Source organism: Lepisosteus platostomus, chromosome 7 (genome assembly GCF_059453375.1).
Source record: "Lepisosteus platostomus isolate fLepPlt1 chromosome 7, fLepPlt1.hap1, whole genome shotgun sequence".
In the NCBI taxonomy this organism is placed as follows: Eukaryota; Metazoa; Chordata; class Actinopteri; order Semionotiformes; family Lepisosteidae; genus Lepisosteus; species Lepisosteus platostomus.
Genome location: NC_142617.1, coordinates 54,495,569 through 54,514,730, shown reverse-complemented (window position 1 = coordinate 54,514,730; position 19,162 = coordinate 54,495,569). Strand labels below are relative to the sequence as shown.

The following is a 19,162-nucleotide window of genomic DNA, read 5'->3' as shown; positions in this document are numbered from 1 at the left end:
ATGAAAATTACAGTTTAACTCTATATGTTTGAAACCACATTTTAATATTTATTTGCAACACTTGTCATCAGTAGGCTTTAGCTACTTAAAATGTGAAATAAAACTCACTTATGCAACAATAATTGACTTGGAGCAAGTCAATTCCACTAAACCCTCATTTTAAATATCTGTGAAAATACACGTATAAAGATAAACTAGCAAGGATGTCTAAAAAAATGTTGCACTAATCCCTCTTTTAAATTATTTTGCATTACATCCCAAATCTTTTGACATTTCATTTTTTAACACTGAGATAATTATGTTACAAATTTGTTAACAGAGCTGATTTCATAGATTTTTTTTAATGCAAGAATGGTATCCAGTTCTACAATGTCACTAGTGTGAAATATGAAGCAGTCTGGAAAAAAAATCTGAGCTAAGTAAACAAGGGGTTTCCTAACAAGAGGATGTGATGCCAGCTCACTATGGGCTCTTCATTCATTTGAGCATCCTTCAGCCAGGACCTCTGCCCTCGCACGGAACTGACTCTCAGTCCTCCGGCCTCTGTTGATTAATACAGGCCGTTCCTCCCTCTCCTGAAAACCTGTGCAGGAAGGAGCAAAGGAAATAGACAATGCTAATCTAGCAGAGGAGAGGACACGAGGAGTCCTTTCACACACACACAGCAGGAATCCTTATTTACACTTTTCCTTTTCACAGCTGTTAACTCGAGATCAAAGCAAAGCTCAAAATGATTATACCACTACACATTCTACTCTGGAGAGCTGGGAAGAGTAAGATTTCTGAAACAAAAACACCAGTTAGCACTAGAAATGGGTGACTGGAAATAATGATCAATGGCAATTCCGTGAAATTGATCAAGTAGATAATGAAAACTGCCATGTTTTATTAAAGAAAGAAAAAAAGACAACCACGCTGTGTTGACTTTCTTCATTTTCACATGTTGATTGTGTGAAACATGAATGAAGTTCCTTGGCAGTGTCAATCATGGTGTGTACAGTCACAAAACAATTCAAAGGATTCCAAGACCATGGAGGGTCGTTAACAGCTGTGACCATGCTTCCTAAGAGGTTCTGTGATTTAAAGGTGGACCATTGTGAACAGGAACTTTCAGCTGGGGGAACAGGAAACCTGCAGTTGCCATGCTGCACAATAAGAAAGTGCATGCCAGCTGCTTTTTTGAACAGAAGACATGAAAACATTAAATTAGCAATATGGAGTAAAGCAAATTTTCAGATTTTTCTGCATCCAGGATTCAAGGTTATCCACGGTTAACCTACAAAGCTGAATAGCTTATTTGCTAATGCTGAACATTCCATAACATCCATCTGAATTGGCAGAAAATAATCAAAGAATTTAAGAACAGGACTATCTCCCAATAATAAAGTAGATCTCGTTTATTTTTTATGCTGTTACAATTAGGGTCCTAATTAAATTGCAGCAAAAATACTCAATCAATTTCTGCATGTCCTTTTTTTAAAGAACACAGAAATCAATATGACCAGCTTATCAAAATAATAAGTATGTTGGAGCTCTCAGTATGTGGAAGCAACACCTCAGTTGGATCAACAGCAGTGGAGCCAAGTCCTCTTTACTGGACACAACACACAATGAGACTGAACAGACAAGTACCCCCCTGTTATATCAACATCAAAGAAGCTTTAATAATTTCACTGTCAATACAAAAAACGTAAGTTATAATAAACAGTTACATAAACAGAGTTCAGGGCAAAGTACTCTGAGACCATATGGAAGCAAAATGTTTCATTATGACTTGTTTCTTTTTCAGTCTCACACTGATTTCAGCATGAGTGCTCTGTAATTTGCTTAATAAATTCCAAACCCTGTGTTCTTTCATAATTAATCTCAACAATGTAACCATGAAGATGAATTTACAGCTGCTGGTATGCCCTCCGCAACCTTCAGTGTGATGGAGGTGCTCTGAGATCGGTACTTAGAGTGGATAAGGAAGATTAGAAGTCCTTAGTTTCTTCAAATGAGAACACATTTATATATAAGTGTCTAGGGATTCACAAGTACTTACAATAATGAACCACATTCTTCTTTTATATTAGAGAACATACAACTTCAACATTTTGTTAAAGAGCAAGGACTACACAGTTCAGAAAGAAAGAAATTTGCACTTTTCTGAGAAAGGCCAGACTGAACAGTGTTCACTGAAGAAGGCAGACAAGTTCATACAAGCAACATGTTTATGATCAGTTTTCTCACATAGCAGTGCAAACATTTAAGAGCAAGTCAGCTGGTTGAATTAAATTGCTCTCTTGATGGGAAAAAAAAGCTGTGTAATCACTCTCTGACAAACATTCAAAAGACTACAAAAAAGAAGCAGCCGATTTACTCACACACAAGCTACAAAAACAGATGCCCACAGGTCTGTTTTGTACCAATCTGCTCAATGAAACATAAGTGAAATGATCCAAAGCAAAAAATGATTCTTCCACTTGGTGTGAGTGTAATTCAATTAAAATTTAGTTAACATGCTGGAAATTCTCTGTGTTTCATCCCACAGATGTGGTCTATTTTTTATAGAGTTAAACTGGTTGAAGGACTGCAGTTTGCCTTTTGCAAGGCAGCCAATCACATGTCTGCCATCATCCATTGAAAACAGGGTCAGTTCTGCACACCACATTAGCAATCTACTGCTTGCAGGTGTTCAAAAATCAAAATGATTAATAAAATTCAATGCACCCGTCCACCATATTGGTTTAAGACTAAAACACTATGAAGGTAACTTTTTTTTTCAATGAAGAACTTCTTGATACATTTTAGTTTAAGTGGTCCATCCTCAACAACTAAAAATATAATCACCGGATTTATCAAGCAGATGAATTCCGAAACCAGTATTGCTCATAAAGAACAGCACTATAGATCTAAAGCTGGTGTCAATTTAGATCTCAAAGTGCAGCACACAACTTATAAACATAGTTCTTTCTAAAGCAACTGAGAGGGGACATATTGGTAAAAAGAAAAAAAAAAATCTGACCTGGCTCTTCACATCTACATTTAATGGTTGACAAAAGTGACAAAACCTACAATTTTCAAAATGTAAAGAGCCCATATATAGTTTTCAAAATCCAGTACGTCCATGATGTTTTATGCCACTTTGTATGGAACAAAATACAGATTGGAAATAATCTGTATAATAATGAAAAAGTTTAGTGCTGGTTCGATTATTAATTTGTGGCAGTAGGTCAAAATCGAGACCTTATTATTTTAACATGCATGTAAAAAAAGGCCTTGTGTTAACAGCTAAATTACATTCCACAAATAATCTTTCAGGACATCGGGTTTAAAGCTAAACTATAAAACCTGTATGACCTCTGCAAAAAGATTTTACCAAATAAGAGCAACACAAGGTTTTGTAACATTAAAATAAAAGCTCCATGAAGCTCAAAAATGAGAAAAACTGACAACAAAATTCACCTCATGTGAGTTCAGTAGAACTGCTGAGAGACACATAAGCCAATAAATGTTTTCTTTCTTGTTGAACTTTAAAAAATGAAAATCATTCATATCTTCTTTTGAACTAAATTGCCTGTGTGGCATTTACCAGTCTGTATAAAAATAATAAAAAACTAAAGTTAAGAAAATAATTTTAAAGTCTTCAAAGGGAACAAAAATATTTCAATATTTCCAAAAAGCAAAACATTTACAACTTGAGCAACTGATGTTACTTGATCATTTCACTAGTATTATTTTGGCATTCAATCTGGACTCGTCATACACTCAGAATCACAGCTGCTTTTTTAATATGGGTGAGGCTGGAATTTGACGAACTACTGTATTTTTCTACAACTGAATATTAAATGTTATTTTTAACATTTTCCTTACATCAGAGTATTGAGCTGAAACCTCCAATTAAAAGTAAGTAAAAAAAATAATGTACAAAATAAATACTCTAAAAGGCAAAGAGCTTCACCTCACACACGAGAATAAAAGACTTCTTAAAAACGTAGGGCCTCTTGACCTCCATATAAACGGTTACATAAAGCACACAAGCTAAAGAAAAATATCAAAACAGGCGTGAAACCACTGAAGCGACAGGAAGTGTAACACAGCTTTGCATGCTGGGACAAAGGCCTAGATCCCATCCCCTTTAAAACCATGGCAGGAGCTGTGAAAATCACCTGGGAAAAACAAAAAACAAATGTCGATAGGAGAAGACACTGGCTAAACAGATATAAATAAGAGAACTGCAGTTTTTTTATGATCAATGGCTTTGTTTAATAAAATTCTAAAAAAATAGCATCTACTCTACCTACAATTTGCAATATTGTACTAAAAAAACAACTGATAAGGTAAAAAGAAATAGAAACGCTTCTTACTTTCAAAACTAAGGCTATCTTTAATAAATGAACAATTGTCAGTATTCAGGGATACTTCAAAAATATAAACCTCCTTTATAGTATTCACTCAAAAAAAGCTCATGAGATTCTATTTCCTTAATTCATTTTCAAAGAGATGCATTCACCTCTGAAAGTATCTTGTTATTTTTATCTGTCCTGCACCACATTACCAGACAGCGTGTGTAGTAATTTTATATATGTTATGTACTCATATCATCATCATCATCATCATCATCATCAGTTGCAAGAAAAAGTTTGTGAACCCTTTGGAATTACCTGGATTTCTGCATTACTCATAAAAATGTGGTCTGATCTTCAACTAAGTCACAATAATAGAAAAACACAATTTGCTTAAACTAATAACACACAAACAATTGTACTTCTTCTTGTCAATACTGAACACATCATTTAAACATTCACAGTCCATGTTCAAAAAAGTATGTGAACCCTTGTATTTAGTAACTGGTAGAACCTCCTTTAGCAGCAATAACCTCCACCAAATGTTTCCTGTAGCTGCTTATGAGACTTGCACAACGGTTAAGAGGAATTTTAGATCATTCCTGCTTACAAAACTGTTTCAATTCATTATTATTTCTGGGATTCCTTGCGTGAACAGCTCTCTTCAGGTCATGCCACAGCATCTCAATTGGGTTGAGGTCTGGACTCGGACTTGGAAATTCCAGAACAAGAATTTTCTTCTGTTTAAGCCATTCTGTTGTTGATTTACTCCTGTGTTTCAGGTCACTGTCTTGTTGCATCACTAAACTTCTATTAAGCTTTAGGTGACGGACCGCTACCCTGACATTCTCTTATGAACTTTTGTGATACAATTTTGAATTCATTGTTCCCTCTATGATAGCAAGCTGTCCAGGGCCTGAGGCAGCAAACAAATGATGATGCTCTCTCCACCATGCTTCATGGTTGGTGTGCAGTGCTTTTTTTTCCCTTCAAACATAGCATTGTGCATTTCTGCCAAAGAGTTCAACTTTGGTCTCATCTGTCCACAAAACATTGTCCCAGAAGCGTTGTGGAACATCCAGGTGGTCTTCTGCAAACTTGAGACATGTAGCAATGCAGTGGTTTCCTCCGTGGTGTCCTTCCATTAACACCATTCTTGTTCAGTGTTTTTCTTATAGTGGGCACATGAACAGAGACTTTGACAAGTTCAAGAGATTTCTGCAGGTCCTTTGCTGTTACCCTAGGGTTCTTTATCACCTCCTTCAGCATTGCACACTGCGCTCTTACTGTGATCTTTGCAGGATGCCCACTCCTAGGGAGAGCAGCAACAGTACTGAATTTCCTCCATTTGTAGACAATTTGTCTTACTGTGTATTGATGAACACCCAGGCCTTTAGAAATGCTTTTGTAGCCTTTTCCAGCTTTATGCCTCTCTACAATTCTTCTTCTAAGGTCCTCTGATATTTAGACTGAATGTTTAAATGATGTGTTCAGTTCTGACAAGAAGAAGTACAATTGTGTTGTGTTGTCTTTAATAAGTCCACATTTTTATGAGTAATTAAGGCAGATATCCAGGTAATTCCAAAGGGTTCACAAACTTTTTCTTGCCACTATATATACTGCTATTTCTCTTATTTCTTGAAACATACTTTAGATAACCCCCCACATCATTTTGTTTTTAAAAATGATGATGGGGATTACGTTATACAATATAAATCACTTTTCGTGCCAGATAGATTTGATTTGCTATAGGTTGAGAACATTAAAAAAGCCTGTAAGGAGTGAAAAGAGGCACTGTCCTGATTTTACCTGTCAAGGTGGCTGACCACCTCTCTCACACTGTTGATGAGGTTCTCGTGCTCCTGGGGGTTTGCTAGGATGATGCTGTGTAGCTTGTTCATGTATGAATCAATGGTGTCCATTGTGGGTGTCTCCCCACTGCCTGAAGTGCAAAACAGTGAGTGAATGCAGAATCGTAATTTTATGTTTCCACTATTTGCATAGAGTTCAGATCACAGGAAAGGTGATCAGAGAGAGCTGAAAATGTACTTACATTTAGGAATGTTGGTACTGTTGGGAAGGATTAGTACAAAGATGTGAATATGAGCAAAACAAGTTGTTAAAGGTAGTAAAGGTGTAGCAGCACACAAATAAGATTTTCACTGGAGTACCAGATAATCTTAAAATTAAGTACATTGAGTATAGGGTGTGTAAATAAAAAAATAAAAATACTGCTACTAAAATAAGGCTTATATGTAATCTGAAATGTAATGAAGGACAGAGGTGAAAGGGAAGGCTTACAGGTAAACTCAGATGTTTAATGTATTTCAGTCAAGATTGATTTAAAAAAATGTTCACAAATTCATTTTTTTTCTTTGTTTAATTGGTCTTATCTTAGTAATGACCATCTTGTTCTTATAGTCCAGGTAAAGAGATAAGGAGGCCCTATAAATAAGTATTTAACATTTAGTACTATGAAAATTAAAGACAACATGATCAAATACACTGACAAGTGTTGAAAAAGAAATGGAGTAAAGGTAGCTCAGTAAGGAGACACGCAGGGGCTCCCTCACCAGGAAGAGGCAGACTGGAGAAGCTGCTGGTCAGGGCCTGGCGCAGAGCCTCCAGGTGCTGCTGCAGCATGGTATTTCGATTGCGCTCTTGCATCACATCGCCCTCCAGTCGCTCCACTGCTCCCCGCATGCTCTCCACGTGCTTCTGCAGCGCTGCATTGCGCTCCTCATACTCCATGTTGGTTTTCCGCAGCTGCCGCAGCTCAGCCTCCCGTGCTAAAACAAAAAGCAGTACAGTCATGCCTGCAAGCAATTCATCTGTGCCACCCGTGTTTACACAAAGGGTATTTTCCAAATGGTTCCGTGACTTCATTTGCTTTTTGCTAAAGAAACGAAATTAATTAAAAGCTTAGACATTATAAGCTTCATAGGACTCACTGCTCCGTGCACAGAAGTATTTCCCCCCATAAAGTTTTGATTGCTAATATGAAACGGCTGAGTAACAGCACTGCATGGGAGAGGCTCTATTTCCTAAATTATGCAAAATGTATCCCATTATTCTCAGAACATTTTTTAGTCTTCAAATCCAAAAACCTCCTTTTAAAAAAAAACGGAGACAGCATTTAACAAAAAGACAGTAACAATTCCTTAAAACTATGTCTTAAAGGCATCAGAGGATACTTTCAAAGAATCTCTTTCCTGGATGTTTTTGTAGGCTTGAATCGGCCTGAAAATGGTATTGTGAGAAATGTTTTCAGAAAGCCTCTGTAAATTTCAGTTTCACTGAAAACTACAGACAATAAAAACAAATCTTGAAAACAGAGAAGAGGAATTACAATTATTAACAGTGCTGTAAGTGTGCTCAGCTAAAATAAAGATTAGATTCTTTACCTTATTTAACCTTACCTTTGCTGTGGTTGAGGAATTCTTCAGTAAATATGGGAATGTCAAACACAGACCTCTCCTTTCCTTCAGCATCTTTCTGAGGTGAAACAACAACAGGAAAGTTTGGCAGCAAACAATACAGGACAATAACGCACATAACAATCTTAAGAAAATTATTTATTTTCATTGGGCAGGGAAGTACTGTATAAAACATATTACGGAGTTTAAAAGCTTAACAGGAACAATTAATCCTATTAAATAGTGATGGGACTATGAACTTGAAAAATCTGACATTAACAGCTATTTTGTCTAAAGGACAACTTACAATTATCATGGATTGAAAAATATATCTTTCAGGACTCCAAGAGAGTGTATATATATATATCCATCTCTGTGGCTACTCCATAATGGAGGTGCAGTGCTGGTTGATGGGGAGGTACGTCCTCCATTCATAACACAGTAAAAGCACACGTGAGGCTGCAGGGGTTATTCTGTTTGCTGGGAGAGTCCTAGATAACTATTCGAACTCTACACTCAGTGGCATTCAAGACAACTGTGCACCATTTTAAACGGAGTCCCAGTCACAGTCTGCCAGTTACAAGACCTGCTAACATCAGCCAGCAGCCATATCACCCTGCAACTCACAACTGGGAACCCACTGAAGCTAAGCAGGTGTGAGCCTGGTCAGTACCTGGATGGGAGACCTCCTGGGAAAAACTAAGGTTGCTGCTGGAAGAGGTGTTAGTGGGGCCAGCAGAGGGCGCTCACCCTGCGGTCCGTGTGGGTCCTAATGATGGGGACACTATACTGTAAACAGGCGCCGTCCTTCGGATGAAACGTAAAACTGAGGTCCTGACTCTAATAATCCCCATCTATGAATTGGCTACATTATTCTGCTCTCCTCCCCACTGATAGCTGATGTGAGGTGGATGCTGCACATCGGTGGTGGTGGAGGGGATCCCCATTACCTGTAAAGCACTTTGAGTGGAGTCTCCAGAAAAGCGCTATATAAGTGTAAGCAATTATTATTATTATTAACGTCAACCCTATGACACCTCATAGAGATTACAGAACTCAAACAGCGCTCATGGGAATGTCTTTCCAGTTGTCCACTCAGGAGACCCAGAATTACTGCATATGTAAAGAACAATCCTTTAATATTCCTGATATAGGTCTGAATTATATAAAGGTTATATAGCGATCATTTATTTTTTTTCTTTGCAGACAGAGAAACACAGCTGTTTAACTCAGCATGATTCATATTCAGCAAGGCCTTCTAAAGCAAGACAGTTTGTCAAGTCTCCCTTGGCCTGCCTTGGGTCTTCCACTTTTATTTTATAAGAAAATTAATATCATCACCATAATTATATAAGCGGACAATAAAAATTAATTAAGTACTGAACTATCTAATGGGAGCTAAAGCTCTAAGGAGAATTCAGGGGAATTACCAGGGCTACCTAATCCTATGAAAGAACTGCTGCAATTTTAATACTTATGCAAATCTGCCGTCTCTTTTAAGTTCATGTATACAGATGATTGATCAATTCTAACAGGGTTTTGCTGGACAGATTTGAAAGGCCGCAGGGATTACCTCAAGAAGAGATTCATTAGCTCCCTGACGTCCCAGATCTGCTGGAGAGAAAGAAAACATCGTCCAGATGTGAGTCATATCATGCCCCACTGTTCTCTGAACCTACATCCTTCTGGCTCACCCTGGTGTCACAGTATTTCGAAATTCCTCTAAACCTTCTGACAAATTCTGTCTCCGGGCCCATCTTTCTTTCAGGATTTGACCGTGGCACGGCAGATGTGGTGTGCTGGTGCTGAATGGCCGTCATATTTCAACTCAGTAATGACTATACATCATTGAAAGACAGGAAAACTGATAATGTGGCTGAGACCAAAGCGCAGAATGCATTCAAACTGCAAGCGAAAACTGTCCAGGATAGTGTCATTTCAATAGTTGGTAAAATAACATGTAAAAGTGAGTGTTCAAGTTACATTTTCATTAGGTTTTCCTTAACAAATCCTTAGGTAGAAAATGTGAAATATTTATAAAAATATCAACAGAAAAACTATAATCCTAAAGCACATGCTTAGGTTCCAAGTGAGGTTCCTATGTGCACTTTACCTGCTCTGTGCTGCTTGCCCTTCTGCTTCTCCTGAACCTTTCTGTTGAAGTGTTTATATGCCTCTGTCTTCTGGTACTGCTCCAGCTCCCTCATGTATCGCTCCTTATCCCTTTCGGCCTCATCCAGATAGCGCTGCAGATACACACACAAGCTAGATAAAGCACTGCCTTATGAGTCTGCACATACCCAGTGATAATGCTAGCATAGGCTCACATTGCTTTTGTCTGATGTCCATCCAGAAGGAGTCTAAGCGAGAGATGAATGGCATGAGTATGCAAGGAATTCATACAGTATGTAAAATTTGTTGGTAAATCAGTAAAATGACTGCTCAGGACAGAACCCATAAATCAAGAAAAAGACTTGCATTTAGTTCTTTTTTGGACTTGCAGGGTAAAGCTTTATGTACGGACTAAGCTATTTCTGTAATTTGATTAGAAAAACTTGGACTGAGACAGTGGGAATCATTGTTTTTGGCCTCCAAACCCAATTTACAATATTTGGTCTACTTAAAATATTCAGTCTTTGGCTTTGGCCAGCTGTAAAACAGCAATTTATTTTTAGTTTTGCTTGAGTTCCAGCATTTAAAAGACTCAAATGAAAATAAACAGTAAGCCTATATACAGAAATCCCATATATTCCTACAGACGGAGATAAAACAGCAATTTCTTTTATTATGTTGACCACACGAAGTTGCAAGTGCTGTTGGACCAATTCACATATAAATGTTGGTCACATACTGCTCATGACATAGCCCTGACTTCAACCAACAATATGAACTTGGAGGCTCAATCTTTGAGGCTGAACATTTTTTCAATTTTATATTAAAAACAGTGTGGATAATGATAGGTTGCAAACATGTTTCTTTTGAAAATCTAGAATGGACATGATATTGCTAATCAACAGTTCAACTGACAATTCTTCCCAGAAGCATTTACGGCTTATACAACCTTTCCAAATCATTCTATTTCTTTACCCAAGACAGGATATGTTTAAAAACATTTGTCACTGTATTTTTAAGATGCATATTATACCTTGCACAATGCTCTGATGTCTGAAAAAGAACAAATCACAATGTATCTACAGGGAATTCTAACATAAATGATCAGTTTTTTAAATATACATTCTTGTAAACAAATTGTTTCACTTAGGTTTTCACATTTGTTTTCTTCAGTAAATTCTAAAACAGAAAAAAACAAAATAAGATGCTTGTGAAATAGTGTTAATGATGTGTTACATATAATAAACATCCTAACAGCTATTCTATTTGGAAATAGTGAACCATTTCCATTCACTCTTTCCTTGTATTGCTCACTGCATCTCCCAAGGCCCTCTGGGAAGGGCTCACCTGCTTCTCTTCAGGGGGCAGCTTGCTCCACTCATTGCCAAGCATCCTGGTGATCTCAGGAAAGGGAACATCAGGACGTTCGGCGCGTAGCTGTTCCCGCCGCTCGTTCATGAAACGCACATAGCCTGTCAAGGGGGCTTTGGGAGCATTCCTGTCCTTGATGGGCTTCTTCCTCTTTCTCCCTTTCGTCCAGCTGGAGCGCCGAGGTTTCTGCTGTGAACACACAACACGCTACAGTCAGCACAGGGCTTACCAGGGATCAGCAAGTTCTAACATCTCAGCTTCTCTTTAGCAACCCCAGGGTAAAACAAACGACACTTGTATGCACCCCATCAAAGTAGTCATGAGTATTAGGGCAACATTTCAGATCTCTGAGAGTTTCATTTTTAACTTAATAACTTCATAACTCAACACAGAGCATGAAAAGAAGGGACAAAGATTTTCAACAACTCGTTTTACTCTTAATTCTGCAGTCTAACTTAGTCTTTTCTATCTTTGAAATGAGACAGAATAAACTTGCAATGCCAGTCCTCTCCCTTGGCTGAGATTTATATTTAGACCACTGGCAAATTTAGAACAGCAAAAAAATAATTGAGTGCTCCGAAAAACATATGGATTGGGGCTCAGCCTCACCTCCTCGCCATTTCTCCGACTGCTGGCCTCAGTGTTGCCACTGGGAGACTCAGTTTGTTGCGTTGAGGCCTGTGAAAAATCCTCCATATCGGCACGGGTTTCAGCTTCCACTGCCGGGGACCTGCTAGGCAGATGGCACAACGCAGCTGAAAACCACATTCACCAAGCAAAGACTAAACCAGACTGCACCGAGAAGGTCCACTGGAAACATTTTCAATAATGATCAGAAAACTGATAATTCCATTGATAACATTGATAACAGATTCTTCATGTCATTTTTATTCAAATTGCCAGCTCTGTAAAAAACAACGTTTTAATGGTGATGCCCGCTAACATGATTAGTTAAAAAACATTTTTGAAGAACTAGCAGAAAAATATACCCTTTTACTGGACTGGCAGTGTGACAATACCTCCTCCTGCATTAGAAACATGTTTTCCTCCGGTCAAGTTGCCCTTAACTCAGGAACAAAAAGTATCACATTGTTTCAGTGCTGGTAGGACATCAGAATGGTTTCTGCCTTCCACTATACTAAGGTACTGGATGGACACTCTCTAGTTTAATTAAGTAGCTGCTCCTTGGATTTCTAAACAAAAAATATTTTAAATGGGTAGAAAAAGAACAGACTGGAATTTTGATAGAAACTGTGCAGCAATGACAAGCAGCACCTTGGCTGTCACCATTCCAGAGTTTTCTGCAAATTGTTAGTTCTTGCATGTTTGTCACTCTCCTAACAGAAATCAGCCCAGAGAGGAAACTGAATCTCCGTGGGAAAAGGCCTTTGATTTATAATACAATGTCAAAACTTAAGAGGAAAATTACAGGGTCTCAAGGTTCCCAGCTGCAGAGTGGAAATGCTGCTTGAAAGAAAAAAAAAAGGAAATGAAATTGGCTTGTTTTTCTAAAATTATTTTCAACTGGAAGCCATTTCCCCAATGCTAAGAGATTTCCCAAGCACAGAGTATAAGACTGGCCACAGGGTTTGTGATAAAGGATTATTACATAGTTCATTCTGTTTTGTAATATTAGTATAATTAATAGAGTCACAGAGAAAAGGGTTTCTTTAAAACATGTTTTGGTTAGAAATAAGATCTTAGAAATGCGATTTATATTTATCATCTTAAACTGCAGTTCGATACTGTAGTTAAATCTTCAAGACAACAGTGGTCCAGTGTTATCAATACTGTGCCAGAGAGACCATACTAAATTGGTTCCCATTTTAATAATACAATGCAGAAATAATGGCATAGACAATACCAAATAATAACTTAAATGAGAGACAACTGTTATCACATTTTAACAAGTTTCTACTAGTTTAAACTTTCATAATCATTATTATATAATCTCTCTGACTAATTTTGAAGTAAACTGCAAACTATTCACTATAGAATATCACAACCAGTACAAAATAAAATCTTTTACATATTAAATCACTACATATTTACAATGGAAATGGGCTACTCCATTCTTTTGTTCATTAAAATATTGGAAGGCGTGTTAAAGCACTATTATTGCCTGTAGTTCTACAGATCTAAAACACAGAAGTCATAGTAATACAGTACAGATAATTCGATTTTAGAAATTGAAAGCATGAATGTAAGTGTAAAACAAATTTAAAAATAAAATGTGTCCAGTGACTCACTTTTCACACCTACTTTGTAAATCATACTGATTTAAAGGGAACCTTTAAAACAAAACGAGATAAAGACAATGCTGCCCTCTGTCCTCATAGACTAGGTTAGCGAACACAATCATTGGAATAAATGGAATGCCACATACAGATTATAGGAACTAAAACTCTTTTGATAAAAAAAATATTTTAAATTCCGAAAGGTACTCATTGGGCTAATTCAGATTCAGCAATTAAACAATGACCTGAAAAAGCATAAGTGGAAAATATAAGAAAGCACTAAACATTTTTTAAGTACCGCTATAGGTGGGAACTGGATTTTTTATTTGCTCTTTGTCTGAAAAGAGCTGAAACAGTTGGCCTAAATCCAGTCTTGAAGAAAAGCTGACAGAAACAGCACTGCTAACTTAGAGACTTCTCGAACACTTTGTGAAACAGCTGTCTGACTGGTCAATGGATGACGTCAAGGAGCCCTGACCCCTGATCTCAAGCGCCGCTGAGGTAGAGGGTAGCCCCTCGGAACTGAGTCATATCATCCTGCACGTGGCTTCCTTGTCCTACAAGGACACAATGTCCTCAAAAATCTCCAGAAATGACTGAATAACACTAAATGTAAAAAGGAAATGTCCTTTTGCCACACCACAAAAATGAGGGAAAACTGGTATTTTTACAAAGTGTCACTTATGTCTCAAGGTGTTACTGTACTTTGACTGTAAAACTGTCACCCACTGCAAACAAGAGTTGGCAAAACAAACCACAACAGGAGACCAAAAAAGAAAACTAATAATTTAACACATATAAAGCGTTTAAAGTGACACATCTTTTCAAAGTTTTAAAGTTTTTACATAACTACAAAGTATAAGGAAAGTTTTTCCCATTACACCCTGCACACCATCCCAAACAAATGTATAGACCGCCGTCTATCTCCAATTTCCACTGATTTAACTAAAGACACGGGGTGTGACCAGCTTTATTGTTTCTAAGTCTATTATGTTGAAACAATAAGTATTCAGAGTTTTAAATATGTTAATCCACTTACCTTAACTACAACTTAGTAAAATTTGAAAAGGTTAGAAGAGGTAGCATAGCCAATTTACTGTAGGTTAACAGTATTATCACACTTAAGCAAACTGGTGAAAACTGAGACTACCAATAGTCTGCAACTCTAAACTACCTCTCATTTACTTAATTGGATCTGGTTAGACAATGACAATAAAGGAAAAGGTTTTAATAGCTGTATTGCTAGGGTGGTTCTGAAGCTGAAAAATTGAATGAGTGAGCATGAGTCGTGAGAATACGAAACAGGATGGATTTCACTGCAGAGCAGAGTGAAACTATTACTTGATGGCTTAAGTTAAATGACCCTCAAAAGGGTGATTCAAAACTTCAAACAGCAGCTTCTGTATTTTGAGTCTGTACATTAAACAATAACACTGAGATGGAAAATGCCATTTGGAGAAAAGAAGAAAGGGCTCTAGCTCCCCCTAATGTGGGCAGGGGTAATTTTTTTGGCTGTTGCTTCCATCCAAACAGTCTGTTCCCATAGCCTCCAAACTGGGCACTGACACACACAAACCCCCACACACAGAGACCAGCTGAGAGACAGATGTGCAATACTTAAGTAAACAAACAGTGACTAACAGGAAACTGCAGAGGGAACCAAAAATGTGGTCTTTCAATTAGACTCAGAATAATGACTTGATGTATTCTACTGTCCAGCATCAAGGGTAATAAAGTTCATGGAACATGCAAATCTGCAAAAGTAGTTCATTGTCTGGTGAATAAAATATCAGTGCGAATTCTTTTTAAAATATTACATCTGTTGGCATCAGCCAAGTTACTTAAAATGTACTAAATAAAGTTAAGATTTTAAATAATCCATTGCTTAAACAACTTCAAGGATCATAATTATATATTTTCTATGTAATAATTTTGTATAAACAGATGATCCAACAGAAAAAACAATTATAACTTGCAATGACAGAAGGGAGACTACTCATTTATACAAAGGGACATTTACTGAAGCAATCTAAGTTAATAATAATTAGTAATAATAATTGCTTACACTTATATAGCGCTTTTCTGGACACTCCACTCAAAGCGCTTTACAGGTAATGGTGATCCCTACTCTTTTCGAGAAACGCTCTGGGACCGCTCAGGACCTCGGTTTTACATCTCATCCGAAGGACGGTGCCTGTTTACAGTATAGTGTCCCCGTCACTCTACTGGGGCATTAGGACCCACATGGACCACAGGGCGTGCGCCCCCTGCTGGCCCCACTAACACCTCCTCCAGCAGCAACCTTAGTTTTTCCCAGGAGATCTCCCATCCAGGTACTGACCAGGCTCACACCTGCTGAGCTTCAGCGGGTTGCAAGATGTGAGTTGCAGGGTGATATGGCTGCTGGCTAGTTAAGAATTTTGGATAAAAATACATCAGCAGCATGGCATCTGGGATGTGAATCCACAACCCAGTACATACCTATACCATGCATTGGAAGAACAATCAAATGTATCCACAGAGATCCATCTGTGCTTGAAATGAACCCACTACTGAGCACTGAAGATGCAGTCAGAACTTATCAACCAGATTTCATGACACATTTCCTGAAATTCCAGGACATGTCTGGTGAACAAATGCCATAAAGAAGCCCAAGATCAACCTACTACACATGTGCTGTTTACAAAAGAGCAGTGTTTGGAAATCTCAGTCATTTGAGAACAGAGTCATTTAAAGCAGAGCTTCATCGAGTAGACCTTGGCATAAACTCAATCCTGCAAAAGCAATATAGGGCTATCAAACAAAAAACAGTGTCACACAAATACATACTTTTATAACTATTTCCAAACTAAGGAAACAGTAGACTAACCACTGCCTCGATCTATGTGTTCAAGCCCTCTGGTATAAAAACTATATTTACTTTCATTGAGAATTAATCCCTCATCAACTCCTAGTAATGTCTAACAAACTAAAGCATTTAATCTACAACTCCTGACTGATAAGAGAAATGGAGATTGAATAATGCTGTTTGCCAATATGCCCCTTTAATGTGTAACCATTCCCATGTTGTTTTCCTATATAAAAAACACACATTATTTGCGTCTGCTGTTTATAATCAGTGCCACTGTGCCACCAGCTGCACCATGTGCAGCATTAAGGAAATCAACCATAGCTTTAAAGCACTTCCTCACAAAATGTAGGGAATACCTAACCACAGAATTTGCTAGCACAAATTTCAGACATCTGTACTTTAGTGTTATAATAACAGCCAAGACAGATGCTATATAAGATTAGTCTCCTTCTACCCAAACACACACACAAAACATTACTGCTGACCCAAAATATCAGCACAATTTCAGAGCCCAAACTGTGCTGCCACATATAAAAACACTCAGCCATAGTGCCCTTACACAATAGGCACATTTACATTTGAGGAGGGAGTTAATATAGATGCAAAGGAGAGTAGTACAATATGATTAGAGAGAAATAACTCCATTGTAGAACACCCACTGACGTTAAAGAATTAAGCTACATGCAAATATCTAACATATCAGTTGATAAGTTTTAAACGGTGAAAATAATGACCTTTTCAAAAGCCAAATACTGCAAGGACATAATAAATAAATTCAAAAATGCTACTTTTAAATGGTGTTTCAATTAACATATCTATTTTTTTGGGAAAACGGACATACAGAAGTACTTTTTTCCAATATGTGCATTTTAATTCAAGGGCGAAGATTAAGTTTAGGGCATCATATTGCAGTGGTAAAGACTCATGATCTATAATCACACGCAACTTTAAAACCCTAAGACTGATGCCGACGTTAGATCCTTGAGCCATGAATTTTCCCCTCTTCTGCCCCAGTCACACTAAGGGTTACACAGGTAACGTTCTGTCCTATTAACCCTTAATATCCCATAAAGGAGTCTTGGGAGTTGTTTGCTCTGCTAAGTCACTGTAGTAAAAACTGGGACAGTCCTTCAAGTATATAAACTGCTTAGTTTTATAAAGCAATTAATCAAATACTCAGTTTTCTAAATATTTCTGAAGTTCTTCGACTCCAAGGACCTTCCTTTAGGTATCCTGTTGATACCGGAAAATGGTATAATGCTGATATTGAGTATATGCAATGAGTGCTTTATATTTCAAACAATTTGGACTTTTCATCAGTTTTCTGATGATTTCTACCCTTGTCAAAAAAGAGACCATTTCTATGTGCACCTTTTAGAAATATAGCACTTGGCAGTTTGAGGTTAGCAATGTAGTAATATTTCTTATGGAACTGCTTATTTCTAACCTTGTTATCAAGATTTTAACTATACTGTGACATGTGGCCTCGAAGAAAAGGAAGCATAATCCACTCGATGAGTGACGATAACTTTAATTATACCCATATCTGAGGCACTACATGGTAGCCAGAAGTGCTTAAGATACTTGTAGTATTTCATACTGCCAACCGATTATAACACTTGCATACTTAGGAGTGAATGTAATGGCATGAAAAACTCCAGGGGCTACAACATGTTGGGGAAGCGACGAAATAACACTTTTGAAGTGTAGTAGTCAATACGTCTTTTTTTAATTTACTTAAAATAGTGAGCGGTGTTTAAATAATAATACAGAACTCGAAATATTTTCGAAATAGCTTTACGATACGGTATGAACTACCAATATAATAACAACACGAACTAATGTTAAGAGGGGTCCTCAACACTCAAACAGTTTAAGCAGAATAATGAACAAAAGGTACACCAAAAATAAATTCAGCTTTTAACGAAGGGCCATGGAAAATAGTACTATTTAACAATAGCTTTACAAATATACTTCCATCACAGTCTTAAACAAACAAGAGTGTAGCCGGAGTTTCCAATCTTTAGAGACACATGAATTGTGCGTTTCCTTTTTGTTTGTCTCAGACTTTCAACCAGTCGGATGCATATCGCACATTGTATCTAAGTACAGAACGCAAACCAAACCCTTCCTCAAAACACCGTTATTCAACCCCTGATAATCCACACTGACCTGCAACCCGCTTGAAGATCCGAGCAAAGGTTATATATATTATTATAGGGGGACCCACAAATCACAACAATGCCAAGTACCCCCTTACGTGTCTCAACTATATTACGCGTCAAGCACTGACGTGAGACAACTCACGCTCATCCTTAGATCAATCCGCCCTTTGAATTGGTAGATTTTTTATTTCTTTTTACTACGGAGACACAAAATAGATGTTAAATTAATTAATTTATGTAAAAAGTACATTATTTTGGAACAATTATAATCATAAATCCGCCCTTTCGCTTGCAACGTAGCTCTATATTTCTTCGCGGAATTATTTCAGTTTACGTGAATGTGCCGTAAATGTGTGGCACTGAGCGTCTGTCGCAGAGCAGGAATCACTGCCGTCGGTGTTGCTGGGAAATGTATTTTTGATAGGCTTGTCCTGGGATTCGCGTATTAATACAAGTAGGACGTGACAGTAATTGGGTCTCAAGCAAAAGGAACAGTGCTTGCTGTTCAATTAATTCACTGTTTTATTTTATTTTTGGAAACCTTTTACGATCTGGATGTAAAACTTTAATTCCTATATAAAGAGCTCTTTTACCTTCTCGAGATGTAAATAAAAAGCATTTTAATACTACTGCTGCTAATACGGCTACATAATAATAATAATAATAATAATAATAATAATAA

At 37.4% G+C, this 19,162-nt stretch overlaps 1 protein-coding gene across 7 annotated transcripts; it reads right to left on the bottom strand.

Moving 5' to 3' along the window:
• Window positions 1-1,639: 1,639 nt before the first annotated feature.
• Window positions 1,640-18,786, bottom strand: hmg20a (high mobility group 20A). Of its 7 annotated transcripts, none has more exons than XM_088641279.1 (9): window positions 18,488-18,786; window positions 11,837-11,960; window positions 11,204-11,413; window positions 9,858-9,990; window positions 9,318-9,358; window positions 7,748-7,823; window positions 6,902-7,117; window positions 6,138-6,270; window positions 1,640-4,151 (listed from the first exon to the last, which is right to left on the bottom strand). In XM_088641279.1, the coding sequence occupies exons 2-9, from the start codon at window positions 11,921-11,923 to the stop codon at window positions 4,148-4,150; spliced, it is 900 nt and encodes a 299-aa protein (XP_088497405.1). In that variant the 5' UTR covers window positions 11,924-11,960; window positions 18,488-18,786; the 3' UTR covers window positions 1,640-4,147. The 7 variants fall into 7 exon arrangements, with proteins under 7 accessions (XP_088497405.1, XP_088497404.1, XP_088497401.1 ...); XM_088641278.1 differs by having other exon boundaries at window positions 11,837-11,957; window positions 18,488-18,785; XM_088641275.1 differs by having other exon boundaries at window positions 11,204-11,416; window positions 18,488-18,781.
• Between the last annotated feature and the right edge of the window lie 376 nt (window positions 18,787-19,162).